We start from the raw sequence: 16,318 nt of genomic DNA, 5'->3' as shown, positions 1-16,318 counted from the left end.
GTTGCTATAGGCAACATCCCCACTTTTTCAAACCCACAGCTTAGTAAATCTAGCCCTAAGTGTTCCGTTTATAAACATTTAATAAATAACCTGTATTGATGATGAACAGCTATTAACTTTACTTTTACCCTAAATTTTGTGTGGTGCGTCCAGTAACACACACGAGATATAGTAATTTATAGCAATTTAAATTTATAGAACATACCATAACCAGAAGGCAGTAACTAAAGATTTAAAAACACTTCCAATCAATGAGATTAGGCTGTTAATGAAATCTGAATAAGAACTAGGTTAATGACTCTGAAAAATGTAAGTTTTTAAGATGAACAATTGAATTTATCTACCTTTCTAACAACTATTGTACTAATTGGTAGTTAATATTAATAATAATATTTAATAATGTATGAATACATTTTTATAGTAAAATAATCAATGTAACTGGGGTTAACCCCTTAAACACTGACAAAAATTAGCATAGAGAGTCTTTCTATCTCTACAGTCACTGTTATAACTGTTGTAAAACAAGATACCAAAAGTAAGAAAAAGGGGCTCCAAGCCCAATAGTAGTTATTGGCCTTCTGCCCCCACATGAAAATTTTCGTTCCTATGCCCCTGAATATGAGTACCGTGTGTTACTAAAAAAAATACACCCAGTTGTAAAAATCATCATTATCTTTCAAATGAGCAAAAATACAAAGCCACCTGTAGTCATAGTACTGCCCATATACATACATCATGATCATAGGCAAACCGAGGAGGGGGGGTTCTTAGTACCCAGAAACCCCCACCAAGCCTGGGGTACTGTATAATTGAGATGGCTTGAACCTGCCCCCGCTTCACACGGCTCTGCTTGAAAAGGGAGAGTTGTGTGCACCTAACAGTAGTGCACGCAGCATTGCCCATTTATATTATAGGGATAGGAAGAGTTGGAGAGCAGCCAAGCACTATCTAAAATTATAGCCACACCCCCATGCATGCTTGTCACGCCCACTGGCGTGATGTGGAACCCCCCCCCCCCTACAAATCCTGTGTTTGCCCCTGATGATAATTATGAACAACCTTCAAATCTTTAGATGCTCTTTGAAAACCCATCTCTTTTTTAGAGGTGACCTTATCCCCAATAACACTATTCACATTAATACACCCTCACAACTGTCCCAATCTCCACTCTGAACCACATTTGCTCCTCTTGTTATAGCTGTGCCCTTTTTCACTTAGAATGTAAGCTCTCTAATGAGCAGGTCCTTCATACCCTTTGTTTTCATGTCTCTGTTTATTTTGTCTACCTTGTATGTCCCTGTTTTATGTATGTACCGTTTTCCCTACTGTATGGTGCTGCGGAGCACTGTGGCACCTTACAAATCTACAATAATAATAATAATAATAATAATGGAAAAAGACTTGAGCATAACTGTGTCCTCTACCACTAGTCCACTGCCCACTGACTGCCAACCTTTAGAACATTATAAAAAGTACTCTATGAAAAATACTGAAAGCAAATCTACACTGTGATGTAACTGCAAAGCACTACGCCAATAAAAATTGCCAAGACCCCATCAAACAATTACCTCCACTCCGTACACTATACAAAACATTACCACAGTACTACATATGTAGTCAGCATCATCATTATAAATAACAACTTAATAAACATTTATAAAAGGTCACCATAAGAACATGTACATAATAATCAGATACACCCAACAGAATATCAAAGTCAATTGGGGGAGCAATAAGGGAAAACTGTGAAAATTGTCACTGGCAGCAGAATTTTGGGACAATTCTATGGAATTAATAACAACAAAATGCAAATGTTCTTGCTACAAAAATATAAGGAACTTCTACTTTGTAAGTAATCTAATAGTGATTCACAATATTTGTCTTTTGTAATGTACATTAAATTAGTATTAATATTTATGTCAGTTTGTGTATGGGCTGAGAAAAGAACTATTTAATTTGTGAATACACACGGCAGAATTACCCTGATTTGGGCCAAGAATGTAACCACAATTACAGCAAATAGTGCTATTGCTCTAAGAACTGGAAACGTGGTTTCTCTCTTATAGTGACTCTGATATTCTTAGTAGAGTTTTATGTTCTCTGTGCACCTGTATTACAGACCTTAGAAAAATATCAAACCGGTTTGCGTTTGTACTGTGCTGTTTGCCTTTGCAGTTCATGATAAAATTATTATTTTTAAATATCTTTATTTTGAAACTCTATTTGAATAAGATTTTGAAATAACAAAAAAGAATTGTCATTTTATTTTTAATTCAAATTACAAACACTACTCTGCTGGAAGTTCACTGTACTAATTAAACTCAACCACATTCAAGTTGGTTCACACAAGCTTAAAATCCTTTAAAAAAATCCTTAACAACCTTCCAAACAACTGTTTTTGATTAAACCAGTAGTAAAAAATAAATCATGAATCAATTTACCTAAAAAATAACTTTTGGCCCGATATGGAAAATGATACTATGAAATGTGAGAATGGCTCACCTTCTAAATAACAGTATAGTATGGTAATGTGCTCTAAAGTAATGATGAATCGGACTATGAAAGAAACAATCGCAGATCAAGGGTCGAGGCAAGACCCTTTGCCTTGACACATACGTTTAAGACACAGAGGTTAAAACATGTAAGAGATCACAGCCAGGCTAAGACACACCTAAACCCATCACGAGGACGGAACAGAACTAGTGCACGGTTACTAGGTGCTGTGGGCAATTCTTAAACACAGTCTCCATACCTCCCACATATCATTAATACCCCTCACACATGAGTCCCCTAACTATATTAATCTGCCCCTTCCTCCCCCCAGAAAACACATACCGGAGCCAGCACCAGGAGTATATGAAGATTTGGGATCTTTGAAATCAGTAGAAGATGAGTAATTAATACTACTACTACTACTACTACTAAAAATACTTGTGTATCTGGCAACCCAGGTCAAGTTTCAAAATCTTGATATGCAGCAGTTTCGGCATTATTACTGTGAACCTAAGTGTAAGTATATTTTAGAAAATGTTCTGCTTTATATTAAGTCAACTGAATTAATCCCTCAAAACTCACTTTTTCAAACTTGCCTACCTGGCCCCATCCTAAGACAAATCATTCCTCTCCATTTACTACCTGAATCCTCTTAATGGTAATTCTCACAAGTTTGGACCTCTCTACCTCCTAGATCCTCATCCTCTTTGTAATGTTTCCTTTGTTCTAGTCTTGTCTTCTTATGTAGTTGCTTTCTCTTTGGGTATTGAGTTTTATTGTTTCTCTTGTCCCTTACTTATCTGTATTTTTATTCAGTTCATTTTTTTGCTGATTGTACTGCTCTGTGGATTCTGTTGCGCCATATAAATAAAGATGATGATGATGATAAATTTCATACCTTGTCTAAACTCATCTGGGTATATTTACCAAGCGGCGCCTCTACGGTTTGCAGTCATTTTATTAAAACAGTGAGCCTTGTCTTTCATTTAATTGCCATTTAAAAAAAATGACGGCAAGCCGCCAAGAATCGGTGGTTTGTCGGAATCTCGCTTAGTAAATATACTCCATGTTATCATAAATGAAGCAAAAAATAATGTTTTGGCCTTTTTTGCTCAATACGTGCAAAAAGTTTATAAACTGTTAAAAAGTAGTGTAGATTTTAAAATGCTAGACCCTCCTCTCTATTAAGCACATAGTTAGCATATATTTACAGCAACCCCTGAACATCATGGTGCTAAAAATTCATAAACAAAAAAATCCACCATGAAAGATACAAACATTTACAATCTCAAAACAGCCTTTTTGCTTCACAAACCCATGTATTTTTTGGAAGTATACTGTACACTCTCAATAACCTAATTTGAATTTACAGTTTTATAACTAAAATTATGCTGCTGAAAATTTGGGCAAAAAAACTATCAACATTATTTGACAACTAAGTATGTCACACAATGAATGGAAATCCACAAAATATAAAACCACAGGCTATGCTGAATATATATTTTATACACTTTAAAATACGCGTGACGTGTAAAATGAAATGTATCTCGCCAATGTCAGGATGGCAGTATCCGTTGTTTTGGTAGTTCATTCTAAAAAGCACCAGCGGAATTTAGAACTTTGGTTGGTATCGCAGGTGTGAAGATGTTATTGATCGATGATGTGAATTTCACAGGCGGTGAGGTGAAATTTGATGCTTGAGGTGTTGCAGACCTTATGATGACTTGGGGTGACCTGTAAAAAATAAAAATAAAATTGTAGATTAATAAGTGAAGGTCAGTCAATGGTGGAGGCAAGATATAGTCCCTCCTCCCTAGATATAAATTAGAGGCTGATTTTAATCACAGCAGGATTGACCAATCATGGCATTAACTAGAGGACTTCTGGGGATACCAGGGAATGTTCTGGGCATCCTACAGTGGTCTGCGATCCCTCCAAGGGCAAGTGATCCCCAACAGAGGAAGCGATGTAGAACCTGAAAAAGTCTATACTTTTTATGTCAGTAGTATCATTATGACCTGTCTGAAAGTGGACAGTTCTATGCTATATCCTGTATATTGAGGGTAAAAAAACTGTAAGCTTGTATGATAGGGAGAAGGCTGAAGTTCCTTTTGTCCAATTTGTATGTGCTATTTTAAAATAATACTAATAACATACTAATAATTGTACAGTTTATTTATTAATTCAAGTCAGTGACTTAAAAATGTGGTATGCAAATCTAATGCAGATCTGGGTGTGGTGAATCTTGGGGCCGTGTGATAGAGGCTGCTAGAGGCTGATCCTTCTAACGGGATCCCGGGCAGAGGAAGTTGCGGGGATTAAGGATCACCGAACCAAAGGCCCAGGGCCAGAACGGATTCTTCTTGCTGTTTGTGGCCACGGTGTGAACTAGATCAACATTGTCGATGGACAGCATAATATATAACTTAAGTAGTGTCATTCATTAAAGGACCTAGTATTACATGGGCATAGATGTACTACTATTGAAACAATAATTAAGCTAAAGAAATAAATAGAAATAATAAAATCATTAATACATATAAATATTATTAAAATTTGTGAATCACAATTCATTATTATTATTTTTTCACTTGGTCTTATTTTAACATAAGGAATATTATTGGTCCATATCTAACTGATATTGGGACAGATTGAAAGTTCCTTGTAATAATTGTTTACGCACACAAAATTAGCGAGCTACTAGATCCAGTTTATTTACAATTGTTTAGATTATTGGTATACATAGATCCCCTTTCTCAGCCCCCAGGATATCCACATAGCCTCTATATGCATGTTTGGGAATATGTGTGTTATTTAGTAACTCCAATTTGATATAGAAGTGTTTAGTATATATTCCAGGATACACAAACCTACTGTTATAAATAGGGGAGTGATACTGGAATATAAGGAGATCTAAGAAATTGTGAAAGCTTAAATTAATAAAGATTTGTCAGATTTGCTTATTCATCGATCTCCTCCACTTTTAGGATACTAACGTTATTCTTAAGTAATAACATTTACACCTATCCCATACTGACTTCAATAGAGGGGTTGGTGTTTTTTACAGGATTTATTTTCACTAGTTTTCTAATATTCGTTTCACCTTCTTGAGTTTAATATTTTGCCTTCAGAGACCTATATAAAAACTGATTTGTTTTTTTTTAATAGATTAATAATAAAAATGGTTTTTATAACTGTCATTGGACTGGAGTGCCTCAAAAACCAACCTTAATCTTGTGGCCAATACCACATGATCATTTTTGTATCTGTATGTTTAGTTGGGAGAGCACCCCCTCACATTATGTCACTTATAATGTGTGTAGAAATGCACAATTTGGTGCAAACATTAGGTGAGGAGTCCATTCCCTAGAGTGGACCTAACCCCTCCTATTTTTGAGTTTTTGGGTTATATTGCTCGTCAGCATGGATAATGATGCACAGAACAATAAGGGAACTTTAATTAATGCTACTGTGGGATTAACAGTCCAAGTCCAAGATACAGGACTACTAGATTAGCAGGGAGACAGGGATAATGGCTATATGGTTAGTGGGCTGCATAGAGCTTTCAGATGATCATTTATTAGCACATGGATAAATTTATTTAGTACATACACGGGTAAATTAGATAAGGTAAATATTATGACAGACACTGACATATGGTTATTTGTAGCAGGCTTAAAGGACATTGAAATAGGGAGAGAAAACTGGTCAGGGTGATCATAGCCATAGCTGTCTGGAGCCTGGTTGGTAATTTATCAAAGGGGCAAGTGCTGGTGGTACCATCCAAACAGAGACTTTTCACCCTGCTGCCATTGGTTAAGTTTAGCATTAAGAAATAGGAAAATGGAAAGAGCATAAGAGGAAGAAAAATGAAGATAGGCTATGGTATAGGTTTTGCAATTGGTTCTAAGTCTTTACCATGATGGGTAGTTTGGTAGCAAAAAAGAAAAAAAAATTTTTTTATGTGGATACTATCTGGGTAGCATACAGTGATTATGGTGGTAACACTTGGCTGAAAAGGATGACAAGGACATTGACCTATGGATGGGGTTGATGTCTGTTCCAAAAGATAAAAACAGAGGAATCTTGGTGAGGTTGTCATTTATCCTCTTTCAGACAGCAACCAACCTGTTTAATAAATTTTGTCACCATATGAGGGGCATATGCTGGCTTTTCAATTATATCCAGTGTAGGTGGGGGACTTCTTGCAAATTTAGGTCTGAATGTTGTAACTGAAGGGGCAACAATCACTTCCTATTTATGTGGTTTAAGCTGCAGAAGGTCCACAGATGGGGGCAGAATTACTGCTTCATGGTTTTCAGAATGGTTTAGGATTTCCTTTCAACAAAGGGAAGTAAGAATTTGCATCCAGCAAAAATGATAAAAAGAGATATAACTGGATAGAATGGTTGGTCCCTTTGAGTTTTTGACACTGTTGAATTTAAGGAATTGAGTATTTCCCTATAAAGAGGTAGGAAAGTCTCTGCACATGCATCATCATTTTTTCCTGAATAAATATTCAGTGAATGATTAAATTGATGTAGCGTTGACTAGGATATGTTATACTTTCTTTGATAAGGCCTTTAAATTAGTTAGGTGTATGGGGAGCACTGACGACGAAAGTGGAGACTTAGCCCCTCGACTTTTACCAATACACCCTAAATGCATGCATTGCTTGGTTGCAAAATTGGAGCATAAATGGTATATAGATAAGTGCATCCCTTCCATAGCATGTCTTATTTTGAGGCCTTTAAATTATTTTTAGAATGGTTCATAAGCAAGGAAGATGGATCACCTGGGTTGTGTATTATTTAGATGACTTCTTGTGCATAAGGCCAGGGAATTTTACTTCAAAATTTGCTCTCAGTGTTTATAAAGTATGGGATATCGTTCACTCCTGGCAAGTTAGAGGGCCCATCACAGGTTATAAAATTCCTGAGTATTGAAAATGGCTTCATGGCTATAGTGTGGAGATTGGCCATGGGAAATTTGAGGAATACTATTCAACAGCCACTGGGGCAAAAATAAATATTTGTTCTAAACAATTGAAATAATTGTTATTGTAATATGTGTAGGGGAGTTTTTCCAATTGTAGTTTGTATATGAAGTAAGTAATACCGATGTAGCGCTGATGTCTTCATGCACTTATCATCTCCCGCATTGACTATTGCAATTCCCTCCTTTCTGGTCTTCCCAAAAACAGACTCAAACCCCTACAATCTATTTTGCATGCAGTGGCAAGATTGATTTTCCTTGCAAATCGTTATTCCTCTGCTGAATCACTCTGTATGTCTCTACACTGGTTGCCTGTTTTCTACCGAATCCAATATAAAATACTTTTACTAACCTACAAGGCCATCAACAAAGCTGCACCAACATACATCTCCTCTCTTGTCTCAAAATATCTCCCAACTCGCCAACTCCGTTCTGCACAAGATCTGCGTCTCTCATCCACCCTCATTACATCCTCCCATTCCCGGTTACAGGACTTTTTTCAAGCTGCACCCACTGTATGGAATTCTCTCCCTCGCACAATAAGACTCTCCTCTGGTCTACAAACTTTCAAGCGTTCTCTGAAAACCCACCTCTTCAGACAACTTATAATATTCCTCAACCACCCTCTTAACCTCACTACATTATCCTATTACCACACATTACACAATTTCACAAAAGACAACGACCCCCTAACCAACATTGTTGTGTGACAGGATCATTTATCTTATGAGTCACTTTTACCTTTGCAGTCTGGCTGAGTCAAAATGCAAAATGTAGACTTAACCTCATGTATCAAACTCCCATTGTCCCATAGATTGTAAGCTTGCGAGCAGGGCCTTCTCACCTCTTTGTCTGTTTTACCCAGTTTGTTTATTAGTATTACTGTGCTTGTCCCCAATTTTAAAGCGCTACGGAATATGTTGGTGCTATATAAATAAATGATGATGATGTCTGTGATAGGCAGTGCATGTGAAACTGAACACATTGAGGTAGCTTGGAGACTACATCCCCCAGACTGCATTTGAGTTCAGAGAGACACGCAGAGGCTATCACGGGTGGGAAAACTGTGTGTGAAGCCAGGAAAGCAGAGGAAGGAAGAGCTAGAGAGCTGAGAGGAGGTTGAGTAAGAGAAGCTGGGAGCCAGAAACCAGAGCCACTGAGAGAATGAGAATTGGAGAAAGCTGCGCTGTGGAACCAGGAGTTGGGTTTATTACTCAGAGTCTCAGTCAAGGAGAGGAAGGGACTGTAGAAGACTTCAGGACTATGAGAAGAAGAGTGGGTCAGACTGACAGACGCCATTGCTGAGAGGAGCTGTTTTGAAAGTGACAGTTGGAGAACTGTGGGGTAAGTACTGATTATTATTGAATTATCTGTTTGCTGGACTGATATTTGTGGTTACAGTTTAGTTAGACAGGGAATTGGTGAGGAGACCCAAAGATATTGATTTAAAACCATTTTACCTGACTGTGTATTGCAGGGAAAGACTGCCAGGGATTCTAGGAATGAGATATATAGAATAAATAGCTTGTTAAACGCAAAGGAGAAGCACTTCAATAAGTAATCTGCAAATGTGACATACTCTGGGAGCTACAGGAGATGAAAGAAAGTGGTGCAGTTTCTTCATTATAGCTAATTGGATGGAGCAGCTACCATTTTGTTTGCATCAGTATCTACCACCATTTTAAGAAATATCAAGTGAGGGAAAAGCAGTATTGGAAATTATATTTGTGAGAAATATATTTCTTTCTGGAGAAAAGATTCTGCAGTTTGTGTATTATTTCTGCTAGTTTTATATAACCCTAGAGATTCAAGTGAGCTGTGTTTATTTATTCATCTGAGATCAAGTGAGCAAGAAAATGTACCTTTTATACTACAGGACACCAAAGATTTGGACATTTATTACTGTATTACTGTCTCTTTGTATTATTTTTGTATTGCACTGTGTGAGCGAGTTTATGTGTGTCAGCAGCCTATGCTTATTGAATACTACCTGTGAAATCAGAGCATGGTATATGGTTTCTAGAAACAACTAGTGTTTAGCTGGTGAATATAGTGATAAGTCGGCCTTAGGTACCTCTTAGTTTACTTTGGCCTAGAAGGCGGGAAAAAGAGAGACACTCTAGTATAAAACATTGTTTATAACATTACACTGAAAATCCTATTTGAAACATTACTTAATTTGATCCTTTTATGTACATATTGAAAAGCAATCTTCTTTTGAAAAGTATATATTTGATACAAAAGTTAATTTATCTAGTGGCCCCAACGCTTTGCAAATAAACATATCGATGTGGCTTCTAAAGACCTGCTTGACGCACCGTTATTTGATTTGTGTGTCTGCGGTCACAGATCTCCCTCAGTCTTCCTCTGGTGTTGCAGGTTTCCTGGACAATACCCAATGAAGACACTATGTGATTCTGACTAAGGTGGAGGCACTGCATAGGAGAGACACCAATGATACTACTAATCTAGTAAAAACAGATCTTTCATAGGGACACCTGGGAGAGGGGTGTTACACCTAACAGCGCTGTTGTTTCCATCCAGATATCCGATTCATGGCAGTGGTAATGACAATTCACAATCAGCTCCTCGCCCATTATCAATCCACTCTACTCTTTCGTTTTACAATGTTTGAAGAGTAATGTATATTTTAAGGCTATACATGTTATGGAACTTTGCACCATATGGTGGAGCTGTCTACAATTTCCTTTCCTTTCCAGTCTGTAGAACCAGCAACATGGGAATCATATGATAGCGTGTGGAAACCATTAGAAGGATTTATGGTAGACTTGTTACAGGACACGACAAGAGGAAATGATTGTTGTTGTTCCAGACCAGAATAAGTAGTAGATAAGCCTATGGTGGCTTTATCCTTTAACTTCAAGTTAAGGGGATTCCTTTAGAATTAGGGTCGCTATTGAGCCAGACCAGTGAGAACCGAATGATGCATCAGTGATGAGGATAGGGTATAGGGAATCAGACTATTTTCATTCTTAAGTAAGTGAACATCTAAAAAGAAGGGTAGGTGGACACCATAAGGGCAGGTATTCTGGCTTTGTACAAACTAAAGGGTAAAGTGGGTTCTAGGGTGAGTGGAGGTGTAGAATTGGTGTGACGGCAGTGCAAAAAAATATGTTGTTTGATAAAAGAAATTGAAATTTATTAACAATCATAAGAGATAATATCAAACATATGCAGTAGTTCTGGCCAGAAAATAAATCAAAATCAATAATGGCAAAGGATAAAGCAGTAAAATTGAAATTTCCAATATAATAAAGTCCAATGACTCACAATATTCTGTAGCCAAATACAATTCTGGCTTTGAGCTTTCTGAAATCAAGGCTAGTTTGTTGGGTTCCATGGTGTAACATGGGACCAAGTTATTCCAAGTGTGTCAAGGCTGATAAGGTTATGGAGAGAATGACGTGGGCACTTCCATACATGAGAATATTTCGGATCCGAAAATTTTCTTTTCTGCACTAATATAAGCAATTTCCTAATGCGATTGTTGTGTAGCCAGAAATTGGGATGAGCATTCCAGAACTTAAGCTTCAAAATGTTCCTAATAGACTGTGTAGCTGAGTCTCGCCCCCTGGCCTTATCAGTTCTGTTCTGGTCATGGTAAAATCTAATGTCCAAGACCTCCTCTGATCAGATCTAAGACCTTCATCATATCTGCATTGCCTCTACAAAAACTAGTGGTGCTAGATTGCTAGATGAAGGAAGCATTGCAGAAGCACCAAAGAGTAATTAGTTACTAACACAGGACAATTCCTGTTCTGCTAGTAGTAGGGAGGGGGATTTATAGTTAAATTTTAGTATAGATGGATATAGCCAATACATTTTAACTGCCTACAATTTACTCATGTTATTAGTTTTGTAATTACATTTTCAAGCTATTTATTACTAGTTGAAAATTCCCAGTATTAAAATGATAAGTAATTGATAATTTGTAGGGTATTATTGATGGCAGTCAGCATTAAGTCCGGTAGGAAAAAAAACCACATTTTGACGTTAATGAAATACAACATCATCTAAAGCTCCAGCCAATGATTTACCTAACCAACTTAAAATCCCCATTTACAGGCAGAACCTTGAAGGACACCAGTGGTATCAATTTTTATAGAAATGCAATAGACAAGTCAATGTATTTTTTTGTGTCTACTGCTTACTTGTGACAATTAATTCAAAATAGTCTCTATTGGTAACGTATAAAATAAAAAGGACATGTAATGACCTTTGGATTTAAGAGCTAACCTTGCAAGGGGAAAATATAATTCTGTATTGATTGATAGATCGGTCTGTTTATTGTTGTTTTCAGAAAAGACTCGTCTGTAAAGAAAAAAAGGGGAAAAAAAGTCAGTCAGAAGCCTTTATTGATTTTCTGTTGTGATCAGATATACATTTGCAAAGGTAGAATGTAAACATTAATTAGTTAGGTATTTGCATGCGTATATGCACACACAAATGGCTGTGTTTTACACATATATATATATATATATATATATATATATATACATATATATATATATATATATATATATATATATATATATATATATATGTAATATACATATATATATATATATATATATATATATAAAAATAAATCTGTGCATTTGCAGTATATATAACTCTGTGTGCTGTGTATATACCGTAACTATAGATTTGTATATATATATATATATATATATATATATATACACACACAGTGGTGGCAGGGGTATGTGTACAGTATATAGTGGTACTGCCACGTATTCTAATGTCAGTGAGTAGAATTTGATAGTTTTACTATGCAGGCAGCAGAAGTGGCGATGTGGCTTATCACCATATACCAGCTCACACTAACCACTGTATATACACATATACCAATGCTATGTTTAGATTATGTTGTTAGAAAAGGTTTACAGGCATTTTGTGCCAGTGGTTGATTACAGATTGCAGAAAGTGCACAAATGCCTGACCAACGTCAAATGTCACATTCATGTACCTTGTGCACCTGCCTGTGGAGAAAGATCCTACCTCCATGCAGTGAGCGCTGCTGTTAGCCACCAACTCTGCTCATACACAAGACCATTCCTTCTGGCACAATACCTACATTCTAGTTTAAGAGATAAAAAACTAATAACATAACATATATACACAGGACGTGTTGTTATATAAAACATGTTTGATAACAATAGCTTTCAAATTATCTTCAAAACTAAAAAAAATAACATATTTGTAAATTGTTAATTTTTCTATACATAGCTATCAAATGTGTTTATTTAATGTGATGAAAAAGTAATGTAAAAATAATGTAGAACACTGTTTTACAAAGACCAATGAGATCTTCCGTCAGTGGCTTAGCCACAGGTTCAAAACCAGGGACTCACGGACATGTGAAACCACCAGCAAAGAATTTATAGATGTTATTAGAGACTTTCTAGTGCTGAATTGGGGGACTGTTTCGCAGCGACATTGTCATACAGTGCTTACAATATAGAAGGCCCCCTGTAACTGCTGAATAGGTTGTGTTGGTGCTTCAACAGTTGCAAATGAAGAGAAAACAATAAGCTGCTCTGAGCTTGTATGGAATATTGGAGCTCAGGGCCCAGGGACCCTGGAGTCTTCAGGGTCCCTGGGCCTCTAATTACCTCTATTGCGTCACCACTGTCTACCACCTATGATGAACACAAACAGGTTAGCAAATGTAACATGCAGAAGAAAAGAAAAATATGGGCACTGCTTGACAAACAAGTTGTATGTATGCCAACAGTGTATGGCTTTTCATTGGATATGTTGTATGCACAAGCTTATTCTTCAGTAAATAGATGAAGTAAGCCAAAAGCCTTCACTGTCTGAAACCACTTATACACTTAGTAAATGAGCCTATTAGTCTAAAGTTGCTCACACACAGTAACATTTTACTTAGTTAATGTAGCAATTCGAATCGACTAAATTGGCCCGCGATTGTACAAAGTGTGGTTCAATCCTGATCAATCGAAAGCCAGTTGGATTAAATCAGCAATTCAGATTTGTGGAGAAGCCCCTCAGGCCTGGGTCTACAATTGCAGAGTTGTACAGGCGGCATTCTGCTTCCTTTGTATACCAGTTCTTTAATTCTTCTATTTTTTATGTGAATAAATTGCTCTTTAGAAGCTTTAGGTCAATGAGGGCTGAGTCATTTCCATGTATTATTTTAAAACAATCGGATTAAATTGGTTTTGAAACCATGGAAAAATGTAAATCCAAGCTTGTTGAAAAATTGGTTTTGACTGGAAAAAAATGAAAAATAAGATGGCCTATAGGCCCATGTGTGAGTTCATCGATGACCCATAAATAGTGTCTCTCTTCTTATTCCCTCCTTGATTCACTTCAATCTGGCTTTCGTTCCCTGCACTCTACGTATACTGCTCTCACCAAGGTCACTAAAAATATTTTCACTGGCTTATACTTGTCCCAGCTCACTTTTCCCAGCTTATACTTGTTGAACCACTCTGCAACCTTTGATATTGTTGACCCCCCTCTCCTCTTGCAAAGTCTCTACTCCATTGGCCAATCTTCTGATTTACCTCCTATCATAACCACCGCTCATTTTCTGTCTCTCTACTCCAACTCCACCTCCTTTCCTCTTTACCATCCTGTTGGGGTCCACCAAGGATTTGTTCTTGGCCCCCTTCACTCCTCACTCTACCCCTTCTCCCTCGGAAACCTTTCAGCTCCTCTGGTCTCCAATATCACCTGTATGCAGATGATACCAAAATTTACCTCACCACTCTTGATCTCTCTCCTTCTCTCCTCTCTCATGTCTCTATTTGTTTTTTGAACATCTCATCTTGGATGTCCCGGTATTCTCTGAAATTGAATATGTCTAAAGCAGAAATCATTCTCCTCCTCCCCCCCTGTTCCATTACCCCCGGTCCACTCCCTATCCATTGAAAACAATACTCTCTCATTGTCTCTCAAGTCCTACGAGTTATCCTTAAATTTTTTATCTCCTTCAGTACCCACATTCAGTCCCTCTACCAATCCTTACGCTTCCACTGTTGTAACATCTTCAGGATCTGGCCCTTTCTCACCATGGAACCAAAACTCTCATTCACTCCCTCATTATTTTTCGTCTAGCCCACTGTAACATCCTCCTCTCTAGCCTTCCTTCTTCCTCCCTTTCCTCACTACAGTCTGTCCTCAATGCTACTGCCCAGCTTTTCTTTCTCTCCCACTGCTCTACCTCTGCTACCTCTCTCTGCCACTCACTACACTACACTGGCTCCTACAAAATCCAGTTCAAACATCTCACCTACAAGCTCTCCAAACTCATTCCTACCCACACTCCCTCCCACCCTTTCCACTTTGTCAATAATCAAATCCTTACTACCACACTAATTACCTCTTCGGATTCCAGACTTCTCCAGTGCTGCTCCACAAGTGTGGAACGTACTTCTGCGCCCTATTAAACTGTCCACTAGTCCTAAGACTTCAAACGTGCACTTAAAACTCATCTCTTTATTTTCGTCTACCAGCCCTCCTTCTTACCCCTCTGCCTTGGGTATCACCTCCACTGCCCCACTCAGTGTCAACCCATTTGTGTCTAACCGCTCCCTTTAGAATGTAATCTCTCATGAGCAAGGCCCCCTGCTCATATTTTCCTTTCAGCCACCTTCTTCCCCATCCTCACCAGCTTTAGACCTATTTTATCTACCCTACCTCTCAATCTCACACTCCTGGGTCCAGGCCTACTTCATACAGGCATTTGCTCTAAAAAATGTTGCACTCTTAAACTCGTAGCTGTTTGTCCTTTGTATGCTTATGTATTGTTTAATTATGTATTACTCATTGCTGTTTGTGCATTGTGTAATTTTGTAAATATGCACTCTGCTCATCCCCGATGTACAGCGCTGTGGACCCTTTGTGGTTCCTTATAAATAAACAATAATATTAATAATAGTAATAATAATAAGGTAGCAGTTACAGCCAATTTCCATTGCAAAGCCCATAATAATGGATAAGGCAATCTGATTGCATCTGTGACATCTATCCCTACTCATTGTTGGATAATGCAATCCGATTGCATCTGTGACCTAGTCATTGTGTGTGACCAGTATAAGACTACACGCTCTCTACAGACAGAAACATACCAAAGAGGTGGAGAAAGAGAATCAGATACTAATTATAATTAAGAAAAGCATGCAAATGGTTTTAATGAGATCAATTGAATTTGTCCAATCTAAAGCTACACAGCATTGAAAAATATTTTGTTAACAAGTTAACCCGTGCATGATACTCATGCATTCTAGTTAAGTCAAGCTACTTAAGGTGTTAAAAAGGTTCTTGTCATGCATTTGGGCCATAGCCCAGGCCTCCTCAGCGGAAGAGCGTTACTTCCCGACGCAAGCGCCCTTTTTTAATGTGGTTTTGTCCACATGTCACACCTCATCATTTTTCTCCATCACCTCATCCTTCATCTTCATCGCCACATCCTTCCTCAAGCTAATTAAGGTGTTAAAAACTCCCCACTGTCACCCCCGACAACCACCAACCACTCCCAACTGTCACTTCTCCTTCAAGAAATATATAGGTCAGTGTATAACTCTGCCCAGCAGGTGGCGCTGCAGCTTGTTTTTTTTTTTCACACACGCCACTAGGCATTTATATAGTAGATAGTTCTTCTTAACCTAATAAACATCAAATTATAATTATGCTACGGTGCCAGACGTTGCATGCTCAATGCTTCGTAGTGGTATGTGCGTAAATAAATGACATAAACAAATGGTCAGAAAAATACTGTACATTTGGCTTGTTTTTAAATTCCATTGATCGTCAAATTGACTAATTAGCCACCTCTGCC

The 16,318-nt window shown here is 37.6% G+C and overlaps 1 protein-coding gene across 1 annotated transcript in view; it reads right to left on the bottom strand.

The window, feature by feature from the left end:
* Positions 1 to 4,031: 4,031 nt before the first annotated feature.
* TLX1 (T cell leukemia homeobox 1) overlaps positions 4,032 to 16,318 on the bottom strand; it is a 111,457-nt gene continuing 99,170 nt past the window's right edge. Inside the window, exons 3-4 of the mRNA XM_075216268.1 lie at positions 11,746 to 11,820; positions 4,032 to 4,227 (exon numbers count right to left, since the gene is read on the bottom strand). Of these exons, the coding sequence (XP_075072369.1) occupies positions 4,086 to 4,227; positions 11,746 to 11,820 (217 nt within the window). The 3' untranslated portion in view covers positions 4,032 to 4,085. The remainder of the gene's footprint in view (positions 4,228 to 11,745; positions 11,821 to 16,318) is intronic.

Source organism: Mixophyes fleayi, chromosome 6 (assembly GCF_038048845.1).
Source record: "Mixophyes fleayi isolate aMixFle1 chromosome 6, aMixFle1.hap1, whole genome shotgun sequence".
In the NCBI taxonomy this organism is placed as follows: domain Eukaryota; kingdom Metazoa; phylum Chordata; class Amphibia; order Anura; family Limnodynastidae; genus Mixophyes; species Mixophyes fleayi.
The sequence above is the reverse complement of the archived record's forward strand: the minus strand, read 5'-3'. Positions and strand labels throughout refer to the sequence as shown.